The 20345-nt window shown below is 39.4% G+C and overlaps 1 protein-coding gene and 1 long non-coding RNA gene across 2 annotated transcripts; one reads left to right on the top strand and one right to left on the bottom strand.

Annotated features, from left to right (window-relative positions):
- Window positions 1–1642: 1642 nt before the first annotated feature.
- On the top strand, window positions 1643–20050 carry LOC119724518 (meiosis-specific protein PAIR2-like). The gene is made up of 17 exons (XM_038195608.1): window positions 1643–2055; window positions 5029–5173; window positions 5525–5625; window positions 6259–6279; window positions 6571–6597; window positions 7517–7578; window positions 8851–9002; window positions 9618–9721; window positions 9984–9994; window positions 10741–10906; window positions 11773–11917; window positions 12788–12897; window positions 13938–14054; window positions 15199–15425; window positions 16018–16195; window positions 17380–17598; window positions 18591–20050. Exons 1-17 carry the CDS (start codon window positions 2014–2016, stop codon window positions 18699–18701), a joined length of 1938 nt encoding a protein of 645 aa, XP_038051536.1. The 5' UTR covers window positions 1643–2013; the 3' UTR covers window positions 18702–20050.
- Window positions 2791–3975, bottom strand: LOC119724525. The gene is made up of 2 exons (XR_005270649.1): window positions 3520–3975; window positions 2791–2930 (listed from the first exon to the last, which is right to left on the bottom strand). It is a non-coding gene; the product is annotated as an uncharacterized LOC119724525 (long non-coding RNA).
- Window positions 20051–20345: the final 295 nt, after the last annotated feature.

Genomic DNA, 20345 nt, shown 5'->3' with positions numbered 1-20345 from the left:
TAAACCTCACAGAGACTAGTGATTCCAAAGACGATTATCGATAGGGTTTATTCAAGAATCTCAATCATTAATGGATTTGGTCAATAATTACAGCAATTAACGAGGCGATGAATATCTCACATATAGACAGTAACCCTCACTGCTTGTAACAAGGGTCAACTGCACCCTTTGTAGTAAACGTAGCCTTAGGTAACCCTCACGTGGTCAACTGCACCACATGATAATGAACTTATACAATTATAATCCCTGTGTCACAGTTCCAATAATTACCCTCGCACAGATTGAGCTGTCCTAATAACCCTCACAGAGGAAAGGTAACCCTCAACCCAATTCAGCGTCAAAGCAGGCTGTACTATGTAATCCAAATAACCCTCACATGAACTGAGCGGTCACAATAACCCTCACGGGAAACCAATTACCCTCAGAGTGAGCTATACAGTATAAACCTTACGTGCAATAAACCTCACACAAAACAGGTAACCCTCACAAGTGCTCAGAACGCGGCAGAGAGTAAACTCGTCAGGCAAACTAGTTCAATGATTACGGCAATAATCGCCTCTGTCGTAAAACCCCGCCGAATGGTGTCCAACCCACGACAAGCAATCTACCACCGAATCACAGTCTCACCAGCCTCTCAAACCAAGTTCTGTAACTCCTAGCCCTTTTGTTCTAGCACTAATCAAGACACAATTATCAGCCTTAATTTCACAACTAGTATTCCGTCATAATCTTTGTCCCCAATTATTTTAGGTAATAGACACTGAATAACAGACCTTGAGCTACAACTTCACTCAATATAAACTACATGTAGACAACACTTAGCTTACTGCTAGCTAAACCCAGAGCATCAACTCCCGAACCCAGCCGCACCAGAGCATCCACCGTCAGAGATGAGCTCCTACTCCCGACCGGGGAGTACGCAACAGCAACGAAGACCCCAGCAACGGCACCGCGACTTGACTCGTCCCTGAACCCCGAAGCTTGGCTTCTTGCGACTTGACAACAGCACCAGAACGCGTTCCTACTGCATTGACGCCATCTTGCGAACTAACGAGATGATCTCAGGACCCCACGCTAAAGCATGCTAATTTGCGCACAGTCTTCCCAATACGCGATACTGATTGGTCGAATGCACGCCATGAATTATTAATCTCCTGATCACGCAGCACAATTTATTGCTGATTGGTCAACGCGCACTTCGGCATTATAAGCACGCACCGGATGTCCTAGATCACGCGCATAAATTATTCCTATGACCTAGACTCCTACACAAGTCTACATATACCTGTACCCCTGTTTCGCCACAGTATGCAAACCGCCCTCTGTTGACGTAGTTGGGTATATATCATGTATATAGTTCAAAATGGCGGCCTCCTTGAGGTTTTCCGCAGCGGCACCACCGTTCGAAAAAGCCTCGCCCGTAGCTGTGACTTCGTCGTATTTCTGCAAAAAAACGGCAATACATGTGGAAAGAGATTACAAAACCTATCAAGAAAGCATCACTGCGCGTGAATTTAAAGAACGGATAACCTGAGAAAATGTGTGCTAAATATCCTGATTCGCAGACGACATTGACGTAGATTTTGGCGGGAAGCACTCCATTTGACGTCACACAAAAAGTGTGTACGCAGCTAAATGCTGGGACGACGGACATGCGCGCTAGGCTTATGAATGAAGTCGACAACTTCTTGTTTACTCGAGTTCACTAGGCTACAACCTTTTCGCTTGTGTATCGCCCGTCTGCCGAAACTAGACTGAACTATTGAGATCGTGATATAATTGGGAGTAAAACCTCAGCTTTAAATAAATTCAAGTGTTGGCTATGGGAGAGTAGGACCTGTGAAACTGAAACTTTGAGAGCGAAACTGAAGAGGATTTGAGCGGCATGACCTAAACTCGGAGCGTGTGCATGCTGCAACGTTAGGCCTATACGACGTTAGTGTGTTCGGTGTCAATTCTTGCCTAGCATCAGCGATTTGTCTTTGCGTGTGGAGTGCAAATAGAAAATCCAACATGACTGCAACTGCGCAGAGAGTGAGAGAAAAGACAGGAGAGGTATGTAGCATGTGTAGGCCTAAGTCATGTAACTTGTAAGTCGGAGCATGCTGTGCTGAGTGAGCATGCCTGCATGGTGAGCAGGTGGTGAGCAAAGTTTTAGCAAAAGTCGACTCACTTGACATGCTTGAGTTTTTTTGTAGGGCCGCAAACAGTTAGGCATGTTGTTTATGTTAGCCTTGGTTAGGCTAGGCCTCTCAAGCATGGGCGTCGCCAGGATTTTTTTCTAGAGGGGGGCAAAACATATTTTTGCCAAAAAATGCCTGTAGTAGCAATGCCAAACACAATTTTAATATTGAAGTAAACTATATCACACTACCCCTCATTTTGAAGCTTATGATGTCCTCTATCTCATGAGATGTCGGTTTTTTTAAAAAAATGTAACGTATTCTAATTAGCACTAATTAATTATGCGTATACGCATATACCGTCTCCTGATATTTCACCGTGCTGCTAATGTATCAATATTGGTATCAATTTCAATATTCTCTCTGATTTTTATGGGTATAAATTGTACCATTACAGTGCCAGAAGGTATAACTACTGAATGCCCATTTATACATGGTAAATTTGCATATTATCTTAATTAGCCAACATCCACGTATGTTAATTACCTATACTAGTTGAGTTCGACAACCGTGTGGGGAAATATTGGGCAACATGTACATGTAGTTAATTTTTAAAAATCTTGTTTTGTTTTGATTTGCTGAAAACCAAAACAGCTGCATGAATAAAATATCACATTTCTGATTACATTTGTTCATAATTAAAATGTAATTAGCATATTTGCATATCCTTACCTTATTAAAGTCTGTAGGCCCCCTTAATACACAAACCGTCCAATGTACATCTTAGTGGCCTAAGGTAAATTGTAACTTTTAGAAATAAAAAGTTTGAAATTATTTACAACAAATATTATTAGGGTACTACTAGTACCAATATATTGTATGGTTTCCTTTTTTTTCTGGTCAAATACATGTATAACCCACAAAATATATGATTACGAGATTGACATGTCAATGGTCATGATGGCCAAAAAAATTCCAGGAAGGTTGGTCATTCCACCAAATTTCCATGAAAACTAGTAGTAGTAGGACACAAACTAATTTTTAAATAAATATAAAATATAATTTATTATTTATTTGTAATGTTGGCTCATCATTTATTCTATTCCATACATACCACAACAACAACAAAAACATTTAAAAGTATACTTTTGGTATAGCAAGACACTACAAGTTCACTAAAAAAATATTAAATTACCCGCCACTGCACTGCGCGTATGCGCCAATACCGCGCCGGCCGCGCATGACATGACAAAAAATCCCATTTTACAAAAAAGCGCAGCTTGTCGCAGCAAACAATCCCGTTATAATTTCAAAGATTACACTCCAATAATCATTTCTAGAGCTTTAATTTCACCGCGAACCCTCTCCATTTAAAAAAAATTGACAGTTTATTCACTTTTTTTGACAAGATTTTTCGTAAATCTGTATGATTTTTAGCGATTTAAAATCGTTCTCGGTGACCAAGATCGTCTGTAGACACTGTCAATGTAGGTTTCCATGTTACGTGCATGATCGTAGCGTATATTACCCATAATACCCCCCAATCTCGCGAGAAAACGCGTTTTCGTGACGACATCCGACGTCTGAAAAAAATTCAAAATGGCCGCCAACGAAAATTTTTACCCCGGAAATTACTCGGATGTAAATGTAAAATACACCACTAAAATATAATTTTACATGAAAAATAACAACATAAAGGTAAAACCTATTCATTATTCTTTTGTTATCGACAGAAAAAAGATTATTTTAATTATTTATTTGACGGATGTTGATCGATGTTTGAGCGATTATTTGTACACAGTAACAATAGGAAGCCAAGATGGCGGCACCCATTTGACATCGCTACCTGTAGGCCCTATTTCTCAACACATTCTTGATTTATGGGGCAGGGACATTTTGCCTCCCCCCCACCCCATTAAATTTACACCACTATCATAATAGAAAAAGAGGCGCGAAGTCATATGATTCATATGACTTCGCGCCTCTTTTTCTTTTCTTTTTTCTCTTTTTTTCCCCTTCCTTTTTTGTTGTTGCTTTTCCAGGGGGGGAGGGGGCAAGTGCCCCCCTTGCCCCCCCCCCCCCCCCCCTCGCGACACCCATGCTCTCAAGTGCCTAGGCCTAGGCTAAATCATATGCCGGGGCTAGGCCTGAAGTTAGGCCGAGCCCTAGGCCTAACCAGCTAACTCAGTGTGTTAATGTTACTTGTTACTGTGTAGGCGCCCTACTGCCCTAGGCCTAGTTTGCCTTCAAAATTTGTCAAGTGCAATCTGCCTTTCAACATGTTCAAAAGACTTCATAAGAAACATAACATAATTTTCTCTGTGATTGTGAATGTTTGAAATTTGCCAGTTATACTTCAGTGGTGATGCTGGAGGAGCTATAGGCCTAGCTCTATTTTTACAAAGGCCCCTTGGCTTAAGCAAGCTAAAGTTAAATCTCAATACGAGACAATTCTAAAACTTGGGTTGTCAGGTTGTACCATGGCCTAAGGCTTGAGCCCAAGGCTAGACAGCAACTAGGCTATAGTTTCCTGATGATGAGTTCTGATGACGAACAGAGCCAACTATTCGAAACATGAAGTTAAGACAACTGGTTCAGATTCTCAGCAGATAGAGCCTCACAACTCAACATGGTGTTACCGCAAACCTTCCATTCTTTAGTCTAGAGTATGGGAAGATGTTTCTTTTGAAATTGTCTCAAAATGATGTAAAAACTTAGGTGAGCTTAGATAGATAAATTGGATGTTGTACATTGTGACTAGTCTTAAAGCTTTCTCCCACGTCGGGGATAAAAATATAAACTATTGTGTTTGAAGGATAGTAGTGCAACCCCCCCCCCCCCTTAAAAAAAGAAGCTTTTGAACTTCAACTTATGTAACATTAATTAACCTCTTTTCTTTTGCCAGTGGTCGTCCATTTTCCCTCCACAGCAGATATCCGAGACACAATCGGCTCTCTTCATCAAGAAACTACTGGCTGTAGCGGTCTCCAACATCATGTACCTCAGGACAATCTTTCCTGAGCATGCCTTTGGGGATCGATGCTTGGAAGGTAAAAAATAAAGATGATTTTCTGGGAATAAAAATCTCTCGACCCTCCCCTCCATCACAATAAAGATTTTTAAAAAGTACAATTTGACCTAGCCCCAACAGCCCCAACAGCCTGGGCATTCATATACAATTTTACAATAAACTTTTATAACGCGGATCTAACAATAGCAATCATGTCATACTGCACTTTAAAGAACAAGGACCTTTAAAGATTTTTGAGACACTACATTGAAAACACTTCAGAAATTAAAATCAGCCTGAGACTTGAATCATATATATTCACAGGCAGTATTTTTTTTCAAAACCGACATGAGATGATCACAATATTCTGTGTAATTTCCACGTTTTTCAGATCTGAATTTGAAGATATTGCGTGATGACAGTGCGTGCCCTGGGGCATGTCAAGTGATCAAGTGGGTCAAAGGTTGCTTTGATGCACTGGACAAGAAATATGTGAGTTGCTTTGGGTTTTTTCTTTAGAGCATTAATGAAAGCTTATAGTCTGATGTTTAAAGTTCATTTAAAGGCATATCAGATCATTGCATTTATCCCAAAAGTAACCTACGGCCACATTATTATCTAACAGCTTGCTAATTAAAGATCGTGCTGATACTATAAAATCACCCCGTGAAATTATTCCATTTATGGCTTGCTGTAATTTAGAAGAATTCAAGAAATTTAGGTGATTTCCAACGATCAGTCAATTGACAGATTTTGGAATAAAGAGTACTATTGACAAAGCTGTGTTTTATGATTAAAATGTTGTAGGCTTACAATGTTTATTTTCCACTGTTTTCTTGAAAAGTGTAATACCACTGAGCTGAAACTACTTCAACAGGTTAGGCTTTGAACATTCTTCTTTGGATTTTGAGTGGTGTCATTAGTGGAAACGAACAAAATGCATTTAAAACAATTGATCCTATATGCCTCTCAGTGTCAGGGACCTATAAGCACAGATCTGAGGCCAGTGTCGGGAAGCTGCTAAGAAATATGCCCAGCACAAAAAATAATTGTGTTTGAAAATGTTTATTGAATATTGACATGTTGACCATCAGTTTCATTGTTTTTTCCTTCATTTTTTGTTAGCTTCGAGCACTTACCATTGGGGTGAGTACATTTCTTCTTCTTCATACAATCAGAATTTATACTTAATTAAGTTGGATTGAAGAGGAAATATGAATTACATTCCCAATGCAAATAAATGAGACGAAAGTTTCATGCCAAAACCTTTTCTTTTGGAACCATAAATTAAAGATCACGCACCTTTGACCCAAAATCAAACTTTTAATTGAAGATTTTCTTTCTTTGGTTATTTTTGAAGTGCTACATTTTCATTTATTTGAAGACCTGAGTCAAAACAGTGATAAGCATCCAATTGTTTTGTCTTGTTGTCTACAGATTTACGTTGATCCAAATGAACCTGATGTAAGTATGTGCCATCAAAGTTTTGAAACTAATTCATTGAAATTTTTTTGAGAGCTTTCATATGCCCACTCTTAATTAAAAAACTTAAAATAAAATAACCACAGCTTAAAACAATTACCCTGTGTTTATATTGAGTCCTCTGTGCAGTACAGTAGAGTATCCGAATGGAAATCTTAATCGTTTTTGGTATTTCACAGAAAAAAAAACATCATCGCAGCTGAAAACAATTATCCCGTGTTCTTATTGAGTCCTATGTGCAATACAGTTGAATATATACAAAAAAATATATTAATTGTTTTTGGTATTTCACAGAAAAAAAATCAGCACAGCTTAAAACACTTATCCTGTGTTTATATTGAGTCTTTTCTGCAGTACAGTTGAATATCTGAATAGAAAACTTAATTGTTTTTGGTAAAAACATCACAGCTGAAAACAAGAACTATCTTATCTCCCAGTATATAGCATAGTTTGCTTTGTCTTTTGTTGGTTTTTCTACATTCATACCGTTTGCTTTAATTGTGCTTTCTTTTGCTTGCATCATCCATTATATAAACTGTGTCGTTGTATCACTAGTATGTTTCGTATGTCCGTCTGTAAAGTTTATTAAGTTTATGTCCACTTTGTTTGTTTGTCTGTTTCTGTTTTCATTGTTTTGTTGTGTTTTGTCTTTGAATTTAGTCTTCCTTTTTCAGTATTGTTTATATGTATATATTTATATTTTTTGTTGTGTTTAAGGCATTCCGTTTATAAGCTCCGGCTTCTTGTGTAATGCCTCCACTTAGTAGTTTTCATGTAACAATTGTTTTGTTTTCTAAAGTGCTTATTCATGTGGAAATAAATGTTTCTGAAATGAAATGAAATTATTCTGTGTACGTTTGTGCAATACGTCCTATGTGCAATATTTTTGTGTATCCCACAGACTGTGATTGAGTCTTACACCTTCAAGTTTTGCTACAAAGGTGAAGGTATCAAGATATACAGGTAAAGACCATGACATCATGGGGCTATATAAACTATCTTCATGGGCGTTGCCAGGGGGGACAAGGCCCCCCCCCCCAAAAAAAAGTCGTGAAATCATATTGTTCAATGGGTTAATTTTATGGGCTAGGGGGAGGGGCAAATGTCCCTGCAAACCCTTGAAAAAATTATCAATCAGGGAAATGCTGGAAAATATGGGATTTTTTTTGGGGGGGGGGAGGGGGGGGGGGAAATGGACTATGCCCCCCTCTAGGAAAAATCCTGGTGACGCCCATGACCATCTTACCTTTACCTATAGACCCTGTGCATTCAGCAGCTAGTTAAAAAAAACAGGGCATCAACTGAGACAAACTAAAGACCGCTGTCGTCACAATTCTTTCAAGTTGCATATACCACATGCTTTTTACATAATTGATGTTTTTCTCATGAATTTTCAATTTGTGTGTTTTGTTTTCACAAAAAGAAACTACTTTTTTCCGATAGTGGGCATCTGCAACCCTCTGAAAAAGGGCTTTTAATTTTTGCACAAATGATCCCGCCCTGTCAGAGCAGAAATTTTGTCTGGCAATTGGCAAGTATTCATTTGAGGAAGAAATAAGTCATAGGTGGATATTTTAACTGATGTCTCATTAAAAAGTTAATAACTACTATTTCATTAGGAAAATAGCAACTGAACAAAGACATTTATTTGTTGAGGTGAAACTTGAATATAGTGCAAGGAACACATCTTTAACGAGTAGCTATAGTCACTTGACCTGAGATTGGATGAGTGATGATTGACTTGAGTTATGATACTTGATTACAATATCTTTACTGCTAAAAGCAAGACAAAAAATTGTGTATTTAATATATGGTAATACCCCAAAAAATTACCCAGGTAGGTATGTAGGAAACTATAATTGGCTCATTTTTGTAACTTTTTTATGTTTGTGCGTTAGTCTTTTATCTTTACTTTGTTGCTTCAGAGTTCCTTTAACATTATTCTGTATAACGGGTTTAATTGTTTAAATAACTGAAAACACACCAGAAACTTGTATATTTGGGAAGATTTCTTATATTAAAAATATACGTTTAATAAAAAAATTCACAAAATATGGCAATAAAATGTTTTGAGGTCGGCAATTTGGCCAAAAAGAAAAAAAATCCAGATAGGTTGGATTACCCGTAAGTAAAAAAGAAAGTTGCCCTGTATTGGAGTTCAAGGCGAGCTAATGTCTGATGTTTGACCGTAATTTGGCATCTGTGAAAACACAAATTTAATTTGTTTTGATTTAGGAATGATACGAAGATTGCCGGGGCGACCACGGAGGCAGAAACCAAGAAGGCAACGACTCGCCTGCTCCGTACCATCGTCGTACTGACACAGAGCCTCAAATCTCTCCCTGATGATGTCATCATCACCATGAAACTTCTCTATTATGACGACGGTAAATATACAGAAAGTTGTTTGTTGTTTTATTTAATTTCATTTCAGGTCATTTTATTTCTCAGGGAAGAACACACATAGACACAGAATACAATACAAACATTTATGGTAACATATAGCAAAAACAAAAACAATATTGAAAACACCCCTGAAGGATTGCCTAAAGCGATCTTAATCACTCCTTAAAAATGCTATCAAGTACAGAGAAAAAAAAAACATGCATGTACAAAATACCCATGTTGACATATTTTTAAGTGCCCAGGGTTTTTTCATAAGTGAATTAATTTGAGCTGAAATTAATTAAGCAACAATATTTTTTTTTCTCTCCTACATTGTTTTTCAATTGAAAAGCTGATGATTTTTATGTGCTGTTTGTTGTCGTTATTATTTAAGGGTTCTGTAACGTTGGGTTGTGTCGGAGAGAGGGAAATAAACAGATCTTGTCCTGATGATGACAGGAACATATACTTCAAAACATTGAGTGTCATCTACTAGTCTCTCTCAGAAGCACCATCTTATATCATTCAGACGAAATACTTTTTCATGATGCTAAGTAATTAAATGGGTGCAATTTGGTCATCCAGTAACAATTCTGTTACGTATTTCACATCAACAGTCACCCCAGCTGACTATGAGCCGCCAGGCTTCCAAGCCGCTGAGAATGATTTGTTCCACTTTGAAGAGGAGCCTATGAACATCAAAGTTGGAGACGTGTCAACTGTGAGTTTGTTCAAACTAAATCCCTGGATAATTCACTAAGTCAGTTTTGTACATCAAGAAATCCCTGAACTGTGATTTTCTATTTAAAGGTATAGGGTAGATCATTTTTACACCATCCCTGTATATCAAAAATGCCCACAACTTTTGGGCTGAATGAACTTTTCAGTACTTTTCCTCTGAAATATATTTTCTTTGCCTTTTGGTCCTCTTTATTTTGTATGTGGATGTGCCTGTTGGCGAAATATCTTGACTTCTACAACAGTCATTTCACACGTAAGTCATCTCTTTATTTGCTTTTATACTTTGATATATTTTGTAGTAAATTGTCTACAAATCAGGCTGCATAAAGTTCATACGCCACAGAAATGCATTTGTGAGGCAATGAAGCAAAAAATTCTGATATAACAAGCAATTTGGCTAGGTGCAAACGAGTTTGTATTAACGAGACTTGACTGTATTGTGCACTGAAAATTCACCAAAGTTCAAGAAATACCTCTGAACTTGCTAGGCATAAATTTCATTTACGTGAAGTGCAAACTGGTTTTAACCAGTTCATGTCGGAACGGATATGACGGATAAACACGCAACAAGCGAGGCCGGAAATATCTGTCCGCGACCCGCTCTCAGCGGGCGAGGCCGGAAATATCAGGGTGTGCTACCTGCAGATGACAACCTGAACCCGTCTGGCATTGAGGTTCATGAAAAACATGAAAAATCCCGTGCCTGGGTCCAGTCAATGTCAAAATACCCCAGGACTTGGTTAAGAGACGTACTGCCTTAAAATTCAAAAGTGCTTGTAAAGTGTTCATGTTATTACAACCATAACTTGTGATTACATTGGGATTGACTGGGTTGCAACTGTGACTGGATCACATTTAAACATTGTTCATATGTTTTAACAGTAAAGTACATTTTCAGATGATTTAACCAGCCCTGGTACTCATTTGTGTTGAGTTTCGGCCCAGGCCACTGAAAGGTTAAATTACTAAAACTCTCGCCCCCATCATGCAATCCCTCAGTGTGAAGCTACGAATCAAGACGGACCGTAAGCAATTCGAGCTACGGGAGGACAAAGCAGAGGAAGAGGGTGATGCGGTTGCCATGGAGACGGACAATGAAGAAGTGGTCAGCAACTCGGCACTTGACGAGGAGGAAGCTGATGTGATTCTTCTTGAGGAAGATCAGGTAAACTACTAGCCAACCTATAGATAAATTACAGTTGAACAAAGAAATTGGCTAGAACAGGCTTTGAACCTGTGACCTCTGGATTGCCGTTCTGGTGCTTTACCAACTGAGCTATCGAGCCCTATATATTGGTGGTTCCCCATTTTGTCAATTTCTTTGTTCAAGGGGCACTAGTCGGTAGCCTAAACGCTAGTTTGTTCGCATCACTGGTTACCAAAAGCCAACTGTGTTTTTGAAGTGTACAGAAGGGAGCCAGGAGTATAGTGGCATCACTAAGCAACATATGGCGCCTCGAGGCCTGTCCCCCCCCCCTCCAATTTGGAAGAGCCAAAAAGAGCTTGTTAATGTTGTTAATTAATTGATTACACTCTCTAAAAAATAAGGTCTCCAAGTGTTCTTAATTTGCCTAGTGGTTAGCATTCGTGACTTAAGATCAAAGGCTGCAGGGGTTCCAATCCAGCTGCTGGCCGTGTGTTGTGTCTTTAGGCAAGCCACTTCACCCCCACTTGCCTCTCTCCACCCAGGAGTATAAATGGGTACCGGCATTAGCCGGGGAGTATCCTGCGATGGACTGGCATCCCATCCAGGGGGAATAGAAATATTCTCAGTCACTTCATTATGCCAAGGACATTGGGGATAAGCACCGGCCTAATATGGCTCGGGGTAGACTTTACTTTCTTTTACAAGTGTTCTTTGCAAATTGGGCCCTATAGTACTCTTCTGGCTATATGTAGGAACATGAGATTGACATTCATTTTTTAATCAATGAGAGACGCGAATCCTAGTAAGGCTCATGACCACTTCACCTGAAAAGCGTTGCAACAATGGTCAACCATATCCTTGATCAAACTTGCAAAACATTACAGGAGGTGGCTGCAAAACCAGTCAACGTGAAGGCGCCCAAGCTGGAAAAAGACAAAGATCGGTCTGAAGCCCAGAGGAAACCACCAAAGAAGAGCCAGACTGAACCTGTTAGCTGTGATGTACCAGCCAGTAGCCCCCATAGGCCTGGTAAGTGGATTTCTGAGGCTTGATTGTCCTCTAGCATTAGAGGCATGACTTGTGATAGACTGATCCGTTAGACCCCAACACAGCGCAACAACACGTTCGCTGCTCCAATACTGCATGTTCCAGTCGCGTGCGTACGTCATATGCACTTACACGCATTGTGACCTTTCGTACAAGCTTATGTCTGACACATTATCATGGCAATAATTGGTCAAAGCACTACTGGGCGGAGCTTTGGATCGGTCTTATTGAGACTCAAGCTTGCGGCAGACTGTTCCACAAAGCAAAGAAACACATTTACAATAAAAAAATATCTGTATATATCAGATTGGTGACTCGTGACTTTTTAGTTCACCACTTCAAAACTTGAAAAGAGTGATCACTTCGACTCGGAATCAGACTATACTTAAAACAAGCCTGCCAAAAGATGTCTGACTGGTTCCAGTTCATCAACCCATTTCAGTCCCCGCCTGATTCTGTGATCGTGTTTTGTCCCAGAATATATTTCTGGCCATTTTCCTTCCTGCACTGAAATTTCCTCATTGTTTGGATGTGTGGAGAGTCAGGTAGAGTACAAAAAAAGGTTTTCAGATTGGTATGTGTATCTCACTTATTGGAGACTACAATCTCGCCTGAGGGCGATTTGTTTTCTGAACTTGGTGAAACAGTAACTCGCTCGAGATAGTAAGTTGCTGTGGCGAGAAAGTAACACACTGCGGCTAGATACAAAAAACAAAAGTATTTTAATCTCTTGTGGCCCTTCTTCATTTCCATATCATTGTCTTCTCTCCTGTACAATATCAATTAACCCTTTCTTTCACTGAATTAAAATTGAGAAAAAAAAGGAACAAACATTTTGCATTTTCCACACAGCCAAAGTGGACGAAGCATCAACTCCTGCTTCATCTTCCTCATCCAACATGCCATTCATGAACGAGGAACAAGAAGAGAACATCGTTCGCTGCCCTTGTGGATGCAATGAGGTATGAAAAATGTCATCCTCACAGTTGTCTCTTGAATTATGTGAATGAACTTGCAGTGTTGGTCAAGACGTCTGCACTAGTGAGCAGGAGGTTGTTGGTTCGAGTCCCCTCTTAAGCAAACTTGTGAATTTTTTTCAGAGTTGTAACGAGTCACTGCATTTTGTGACTCGAGTCGAGTAGAGTCATTTTAAAGGAGTGACTCGAGTCGAATGGAATCAGGTCAAGAAAGTCGAGACAAGTTGAGTCACAGTACTGTGTAGTCGAGTCGAGCTGAGTCAAATACAATTAGCTCGAGTCAATTTCAGTCATGAATAATTTGAACACTAATAAATGAAGACGAGTGAAAGTCATTGTATCACTAACGGTTAACAAGAATTGAGACTTCGGTCTTATATCTTGGTTGGGCTTCGAGTCTACAATTTTTTTCCGCTGATCGCTGACAACATCAAAACCAAATTGCATTTTACAAAACTTTTTCTGATTATTTAAAAGTGGGCATCTATTTGTCTTTTAAAAGGAGGGCAAAAATTTAGCCGGCGTTCCACCAAGAGCTTAATAAGAAAATCGCCCGAGGCCACTGAGTCCGGTTACGCGATAGTATTTTGTGCGCTACAGAACCACAATTTGGGAGTCTGTGACACGGTGTACGTTTGTCCTCGATAAGCGGCCGCTGTACTGTACTGTATTCGCTAAGTGACGTGAACATAAATTTTGCACAATAATTCACTGCAAATATTTTCACAAAGTTTTACTAATATTTTTTTAGGACTTGATTGTTATTAGCCTTCACTCGAGTTGAGTTGAGTGTTATGAGGGACTCGAGTCGAGTCGACTCACCAAATATTGTGACTCGAGTCGGACTCATTACAACTCTGACGTTATCTCCTTGGGGTGTAAAAAATGCTTTTGCTTGTCCTGTTTGAAGTCTGAAAGTCTGGCTGGTTTTTTGCTTGATGTCAAAACTTGTTGTTTTGTTTCAGTCTATAATGAAGGCAGTACTTTTGTTGTAAACGTTATTGTATGTTTCTAATGGTCATTAGGATGACGGTTTGATGATTCGTTGCGAGGAGTGTAAACTGTGGCAACACGCCGTGTGCTTTGCAATCATATCAGAAGATGACGCCCCAGAGCAACACGTCTGTAACCAGTGTGCAAAGGTTGGTGTATGCTTAGGATCTATGCACATAAAGCAAGTACCCTTACTCGTTTACACAATTAGATCAAGATTTTTTTTATATTGGATACTGGTCATGCACCTGCTGAAAGATGGCGTTATCAAAATGAACCGCCGTCACCCACATATCAATCACAAAGCACCGTCATCTATTCATGCAAAGTCATAACCTCCACTTGTCACACATATCTTAAGAACCTGAGACACGAATCAACCAAAAGTTGACCATGAATGGTCCTCAACTGAACTTGTTCAATGTTGATCCAATCCATGACAGATTGCCCCCCGCCGTCACACAATTAAAGCCCACTGATCCCTACCAGACCACCCTAGTCCCCTAGGTGCTCCAGGCTACCTGTCTCTGGCGCTGCGCCATGCTCACCTGCCTCAATTGAACGTTCAATGTTGATCCAATTCCTGACAGATTGTTCCCCGTCACATGAAGCCCACTGACCCCTACCTGACCACCCTAGCCCCCGTGGTGCTCCAGGCAACCTGTCTCTGGCGCCGCACCTTGCTCGCCAGCCTCAATTGAACGTTCAATGTTGATCCAATCCCTGACAGATTGTTCCTCGTCACATGAAGCCCACCATTAACCCCTACCTGACCAACCTAGCCCCCGTGGTGCTCCAGGCTACCTGTCTCTGGCGCTGCGCCATGCTCACCTGCCTCAATTGAACGTCCCATGTTGATCCAATCCCTGACAGATTGTTCCCCGTCACATGAAGCCAACCGACCCCTACCTGACCACCCTAGCCCCCGTGGTGCTCTAGGCTACTTGTCTCTGGCGCCGCGTCTTGCCCACCTGCCTCAATTGACCGTTCAATGTTGATCCAATCCCTGACAGATTGTTCCCCGCCACATGAAGCCAACCGACCCCTACCTGACCACCCTAGCCCCCGTGGTGCTCCAGGCTACCTGTCTCTGGCGCCGCGCCTTGCTCACCTGCCTCAATTAAACGTTCAATGTTGATCCAATCCCTGACAGATTGTCCCCCGTCACATTAAGCCAACCGACCCCTACCTGACCAACCTAGCCCCCGTGGTGCTCCAGGCTACCTGTCTCTGGCGCCGCGCCTTGCTCACCTGCCTCAATTAAACGTTCAATGTTGATCCAATCCCTGACAGATTGTTCCCCGTCACATGAAGCCCACAGACCCCTACCTGACCACCCTAGCCCCCGTGGTGCTCCAGGCAACCTGTCTCTGGCGCCGCGCCTTGCTTGCCGCCACTGAGATGGACCGCATCCTAGTGCCCAACTTCTCCCGTCGTCTGGGCGTGGAGATCACCGTTGCTCATGGGCTGATCAATCGGCTGGAGAAGGAGGGATACTGCCAGAATGCCAAGGGAAAGAGGTGAGATCGAGTAGGAAATAGGTAATATTTGTGATTGAATTAGGATCAGTAATGACATCACTTTCTGTGTACATATACGAGAAAAAAGGAATTTGTTGAAGCAGTGTAGTAACTTAACTTGACGTAATTTTTTAGCCTTGAGAAATATATAAACTTACGTCACTAAAATTGGACGCACATCTAATTAACCCCTAAAATGGCATTGTTCAGCGCCCTTATCATTTATTGGAGCATCAGGCCTATTAAGTTTATCACAAGTCCTATCAAAAGTATATCACTTGCAAGTCTAGTCACAAGAGACAGGGGATCCTTCTTCAAAGTTTATTTGAATAGCTTGGGACTTGACACCAGTCTAAGAACACAGCCTCAGTATATCTTACACTTGATATCTTGAGACCGGCGTTAAAAGAGTCACCCTGAAGTTTTGTTTTCCCTTAGATTTGACTTTAAGTACCTGAAAGTGTTACAGTCTTTAAGCTTTCACTAAAGAAATTTTACGAAAATCAACCATTTGGCGTAAGTACAGATAATGACATCATACATTCGAATTGACTAATAATAACCATCGATCATTTCTCTTTTCCGGACACAGACTCGGCAGACTCGTGAACAAGGAGAAACTGAAGTCCGAGGGATTTAAGAAGTACTTTGAGAAGAAGGGACGAGGCAATGACATCCCCGCCAAGAAACCAGACAAAGCCAAGCCGAGCCAGGAAAGTCCAAAAAGTCAGAAACCTGCGTCCCAGAGAGCCAAACAAAAAATCACACAGGTAAAATATCAAAACACCACACTTTCAGTACCCGCACATGTGAACATCTGATCCCTTAAATTTTCATTAAAAGTCCATTTCTCCGTGAAAAGAATCTCTAAGAGATGTTTCATGGACATTTACATGGGGCTTATATAATCCTGTAAGGGTATTTTCACGTTTTTTTAATGGCCCTGGCCACTGAGGATTATCATTGGTTATACATAATGGTACACTGGGTCTACCTCCATGGGTAAACAAGGGACTTTTTTAAGGGTGTTTTCACGGACTCCTAATCTGGCTTAATCCATGAAAATTTAGTTAACTGTAATACATGGCAAATTACACAGGTCAGGTGTAACAGGGACACACAAAATTCATACTTTTGGACACCATATTTATGGACTGATCCTTATGCTATGGCCAGTCAGTTGTTATAAGGAATGGAACCAGTATGAGCAACGCAGCACTGATAGTCAACTCTCAAGTTTGGGTTGGGGTTCAGTTCGGAAAGGTTTGGATATTGTTATCAGAAAAATGGTTCGGTTTTGGTTCAGCAACAAATTAGAACATTGAATTTGCTATGCAGATCTCAGGGGTGTGAAATCTCAGCTTTAAAGCTGATTTCAGCTTTTTTTGTGTTGGATTTCAGCTTTTTTTTAGCTTTTTCCCTCACTGTACAAAAGTAAAGGAGATTTCCAAAGTTCAGGTTTTTTTACACCTTTTCCAGCTGTTTTCAGCTATTTTGATCAGTGGTCACTCACATCCCTGAGATCTATTGTTTGCAAGCAGAAATGAACCATTTTGAAGGGTCTTTGGCCGGACACAGTTTCATGCATTGTTTTATTACATGGATGAGCTTTGTTAAGATGTTTCCTTTATTTCATTTTTTTGTCAAAATTTTTCCTGATTTCAGGTTTTGTTAGAAGTTTTCCTGATTTCAGAAATTTTTGCTTCAGGATTTAAAAAAAATTCCTTTTGAAATCCGTGAAATCTTTTCTATGATAAAAGTGTTTTTATCGATAAAAGTTTTTTATCTGTAAAAGCATCTATTGAACAAACAAAAAATTGGAATTTTAGGATTGCGTTTAGTCAAACCTGGCCCTTTAGCAACCCTCTGCCGATAGTTTCGTTGATTTTTTCATTTTCCCCCAAACTTACCCCTGTTATCATTAAAAACAAAAACAATTGGGTTTAATTCACAGGTTGACAAGCTTGCTGAGCAAACTGCCGGGCTGACCATGACTGGACGTCTCCGGCCTCGCCAGACAACTCAAGATGCTCCTCCTAAACCTGCCTCCTCTGCATCCTCTCAACAAGACGCATCATCAACTGCTCCAAAGGCTTCCTCTCAGCAGAGCAAGAAGAAAGACGGGAAGAAAGCTCAAGCAAGGCAGAAGAGAGCAGTGCCTCTGAACGATGATGTAAGATGGATATATATTTACTCGTTAGTCAAGAGTTGTAAAGACCGTCACAAGTGCATCATAAGTCCATCACAAGTCCATCTTGAGTCCATCACAAGTCAAATCCAAAACCAATCACAAGTCCATCACAAGTGCGTCACAAGTCAACTCGCTGACAGCCAGCCAATATAGAGCAGCATAGCTCAGTTGGTAGAACACTGCTACAGTATTCTGGAGGGCAAACAAATTTGAATTTAAGTCAATTTTTTTTTATTTGGGGGGGGGGGGGGGTTTCATCAAGGAATTGTTCAAGGGAACCTATAGTCAGTTTCTACACGTTGTTTACTTTTTTTCGTACCGTGGATTAATAACTCTTTTCATGCAGCAAACCAAAATGGCATCACCTACAGGAGATGAATTGGGTTCTGACATCATATTGCATTTGTTTAGTTAAGTTACATCTAAAGGCCGGTTCATAACCGTAAATTTAAGACGTCACTGCAAATTTTGCAAAACGTTGAACACATTTTAACTCTGGCTAATTTCGCAGAGACTGTTTCCTGCCGTCAAAATGCTTTGCTTTTACAGTGGCATCAAGTATGAACCGGCCTTAAGAAAGGCAGTTAACCGTGAACTGTGAACTTGAACAATAACCACTTGACGCTGGGATTATCTTTGGCCGAAAAACACAATTTTTTAAATAGACGAGGTATATCGGCCAAATTTTAAAATTGAGTCAAACACCACAAATACTGACTCTTTGTTGTACAATATTTGTCTGATACTTTTAATTCTCACTGTATTCTCACTTCGTATTTTGCAACACTCCGAGACCCTGTCATTGAGCAAAATTTACTTTGACGATAGACTGTGAACTGCCTGAGACTCAGGGAATGAAAGCTTGGCGATTTAACCCGTCGACCGCCGCTGCGTATATGCATATATCGTGTTAACACGTCCTCCGGCGTTAACTGGCTAAAGTGATCATGATTTCTGTTGTTGTTTTTTTACAGCGATACGAGTTTGAGTTGTCCAGCAGCCAAGATCCAGACCATCAGGAGTTGGGAGGACGTGGACGCAAACGTCGCAAGTCCAGCATCGTTACTCGCACAGTCATGGTATGAAATAAAAGAAAGTCACATTCGACTTTTCCTTCCCTTTCCATCTCTCAACACACTTCCAACTTAAAAAAAACCAAAAAACAAAATAAAGTTCAATTTTCTGATGTGAACGTCAGTGTTTTGATGTCTTCCAAGTCGCAAGTTTAAGCTCCGGTTGCAATCTAATTATTCTTTTCGATAACATTCTTTTTAGTTTAAATTGTATATGAGAAAATGATATTTTGTTTTTATAGTTTTAAAAAGTTTTAAGGTATGAAACTTTTCCTCGGCTCATCCGATTTCTTTGTTTTTTCACTTCACACTTATGCCAAAGATTAAAAAAAAATGTATAAATTCTTGTAAAGCATGAAATTTCCTCTTTTTAAATTAAACTTGGCGGTAAATGTACAATTGATTTGTCAATTGTTTTTTTTTTTGGGGGGGGGGGGAATTTCGTGAAAGCAAATTAAGTAATCAGTTAAAATGCAAACTTTTGCTTTTACGATATATTCTTAGTTGCAACAGTTGCAATATTTCTACAAAAGGAATTTTTCAGCAAAGATTGTTACAAAGATAAAGTGGATTACTTTCTTTTTGATGTTTTGAAGGTGTAATTAATTAAGCCTAATACATAATATAAATTTGAATCAAAAATTAATATATAAAATAATAAATAGACCTAAATTCAAATGCAAAAATTATAAAAGACTTAGAATTCAAAAATCTGTTAAAATTTGAGTAGAATGAATGAAATCCTTGAACAAGTTTTATTGAAATATTGAATTAATTAAGAGTGTAAAGTAAGTTTTTAGTGGCCTTTTGTAGGATTTGTTGAAATTCATGTCAGTTTTTGAATTCTTTGAAAAAAGTTGAAGCAGAGTTTTAAACCTGATTTCTGAAATAACTTACAAGTATTTGCGGGCTTTTGTTGGTAGTTTTGTGGTTTTCACTTTCAGTGGCTAAAAAGTCTTAAAATGTTTCCAGAAATTATTGCCAGTTTTTATTGATAGGTCAAACAGGCAAGACGGATAACTGATACCAAGAAATATGCTGAGCTTTACTTTTAAGAAATAAGCCAGAGCTCTTTTATTCCAGTCTAAAAAGAAGACATAATGTGAAAAGTCACATGTATTCCTTAATAAGTAATAATTTAATTTTAAAATGTAATGTTATTATAGTACATGTAATATAAATGTTAATTATGTTCTAAGAATACACGTTTAAGGTATATTTCAAAAATTATTTAAGAATGGATTTGTTATTTTAAAAGCAGTATGGTGTGTTTAATTGGTTCATGTTGAAAATATTCTCATTTTTACTAACTGTTCATTTAAATTAATTACAGAGTTTAGAAAAACTATTTAAACTTTCATCTGCACATTAATGTAAATAATGTTCTTAGAAGTTGTCGTGTTCTCAAAAATAAAATTGTTGAAAGAGAGAAAATGTTCGAGGGTTTTTTATACGGTTTCTACTTTGTCTGGTGTTATATTGTGAAATCGAATTTGGGCTTAGCATATGAACTTCAAACTTGGTATGTGTATTGGTCTTGGGGTGCCATAGAAGCCTGTTGAATTTAGAGGTCACAGGTCATGATTAAAACAATAAAATTGCCATCAAATTATTCAAATAGAATTGGCATATCCACGTGAAATAAAACTGGGTTTT

Source organism: Patiria miniata, unplaced genomic scaffold (assembly GCF_015706575.1).
Source record: "Patiria miniata isolate m_02_andy unplaced genomic scaffold, ASM1570657v1 HiC_scaffold_1, whole genome shotgun sequence".
Classification (NCBI taxonomy): domain Eukaryota; kingdom Metazoa; phylum Echinodermata; class Asteroidea; order Valvatida; family Asterinidae; genus Patiria; species Patiria miniata.
The sequence above is the reverse complement of the archived record's forward strand: the minus strand, read 5'-3'. Positions and strand labels throughout refer to the sequence as shown.

Bases quoted from the DNA above. Each gene is read 5' to 3' on its own strand.
- LOC119724518 (XM_038195608.1), top strand. From the start codon at position 2,014: ATGACTGCAACTGCGCAGAGAGTGAGAGAAAAGACAGGAGAG. The intron at 11,918-12,787 runs GTAAGTGGATTT...TTTTCCACACAG, and splicing joins CAGTAGCCCCCATAGGCCTG to CCAAAGTGGACGAAGCATCA. The intron at 12,898-13,937 runs GTATGAAAAATG...AATGGTCATTAG, and splicing joins GCCCTTGTGGATGCAATGAG to GATGACGGTTTGATGATTCG.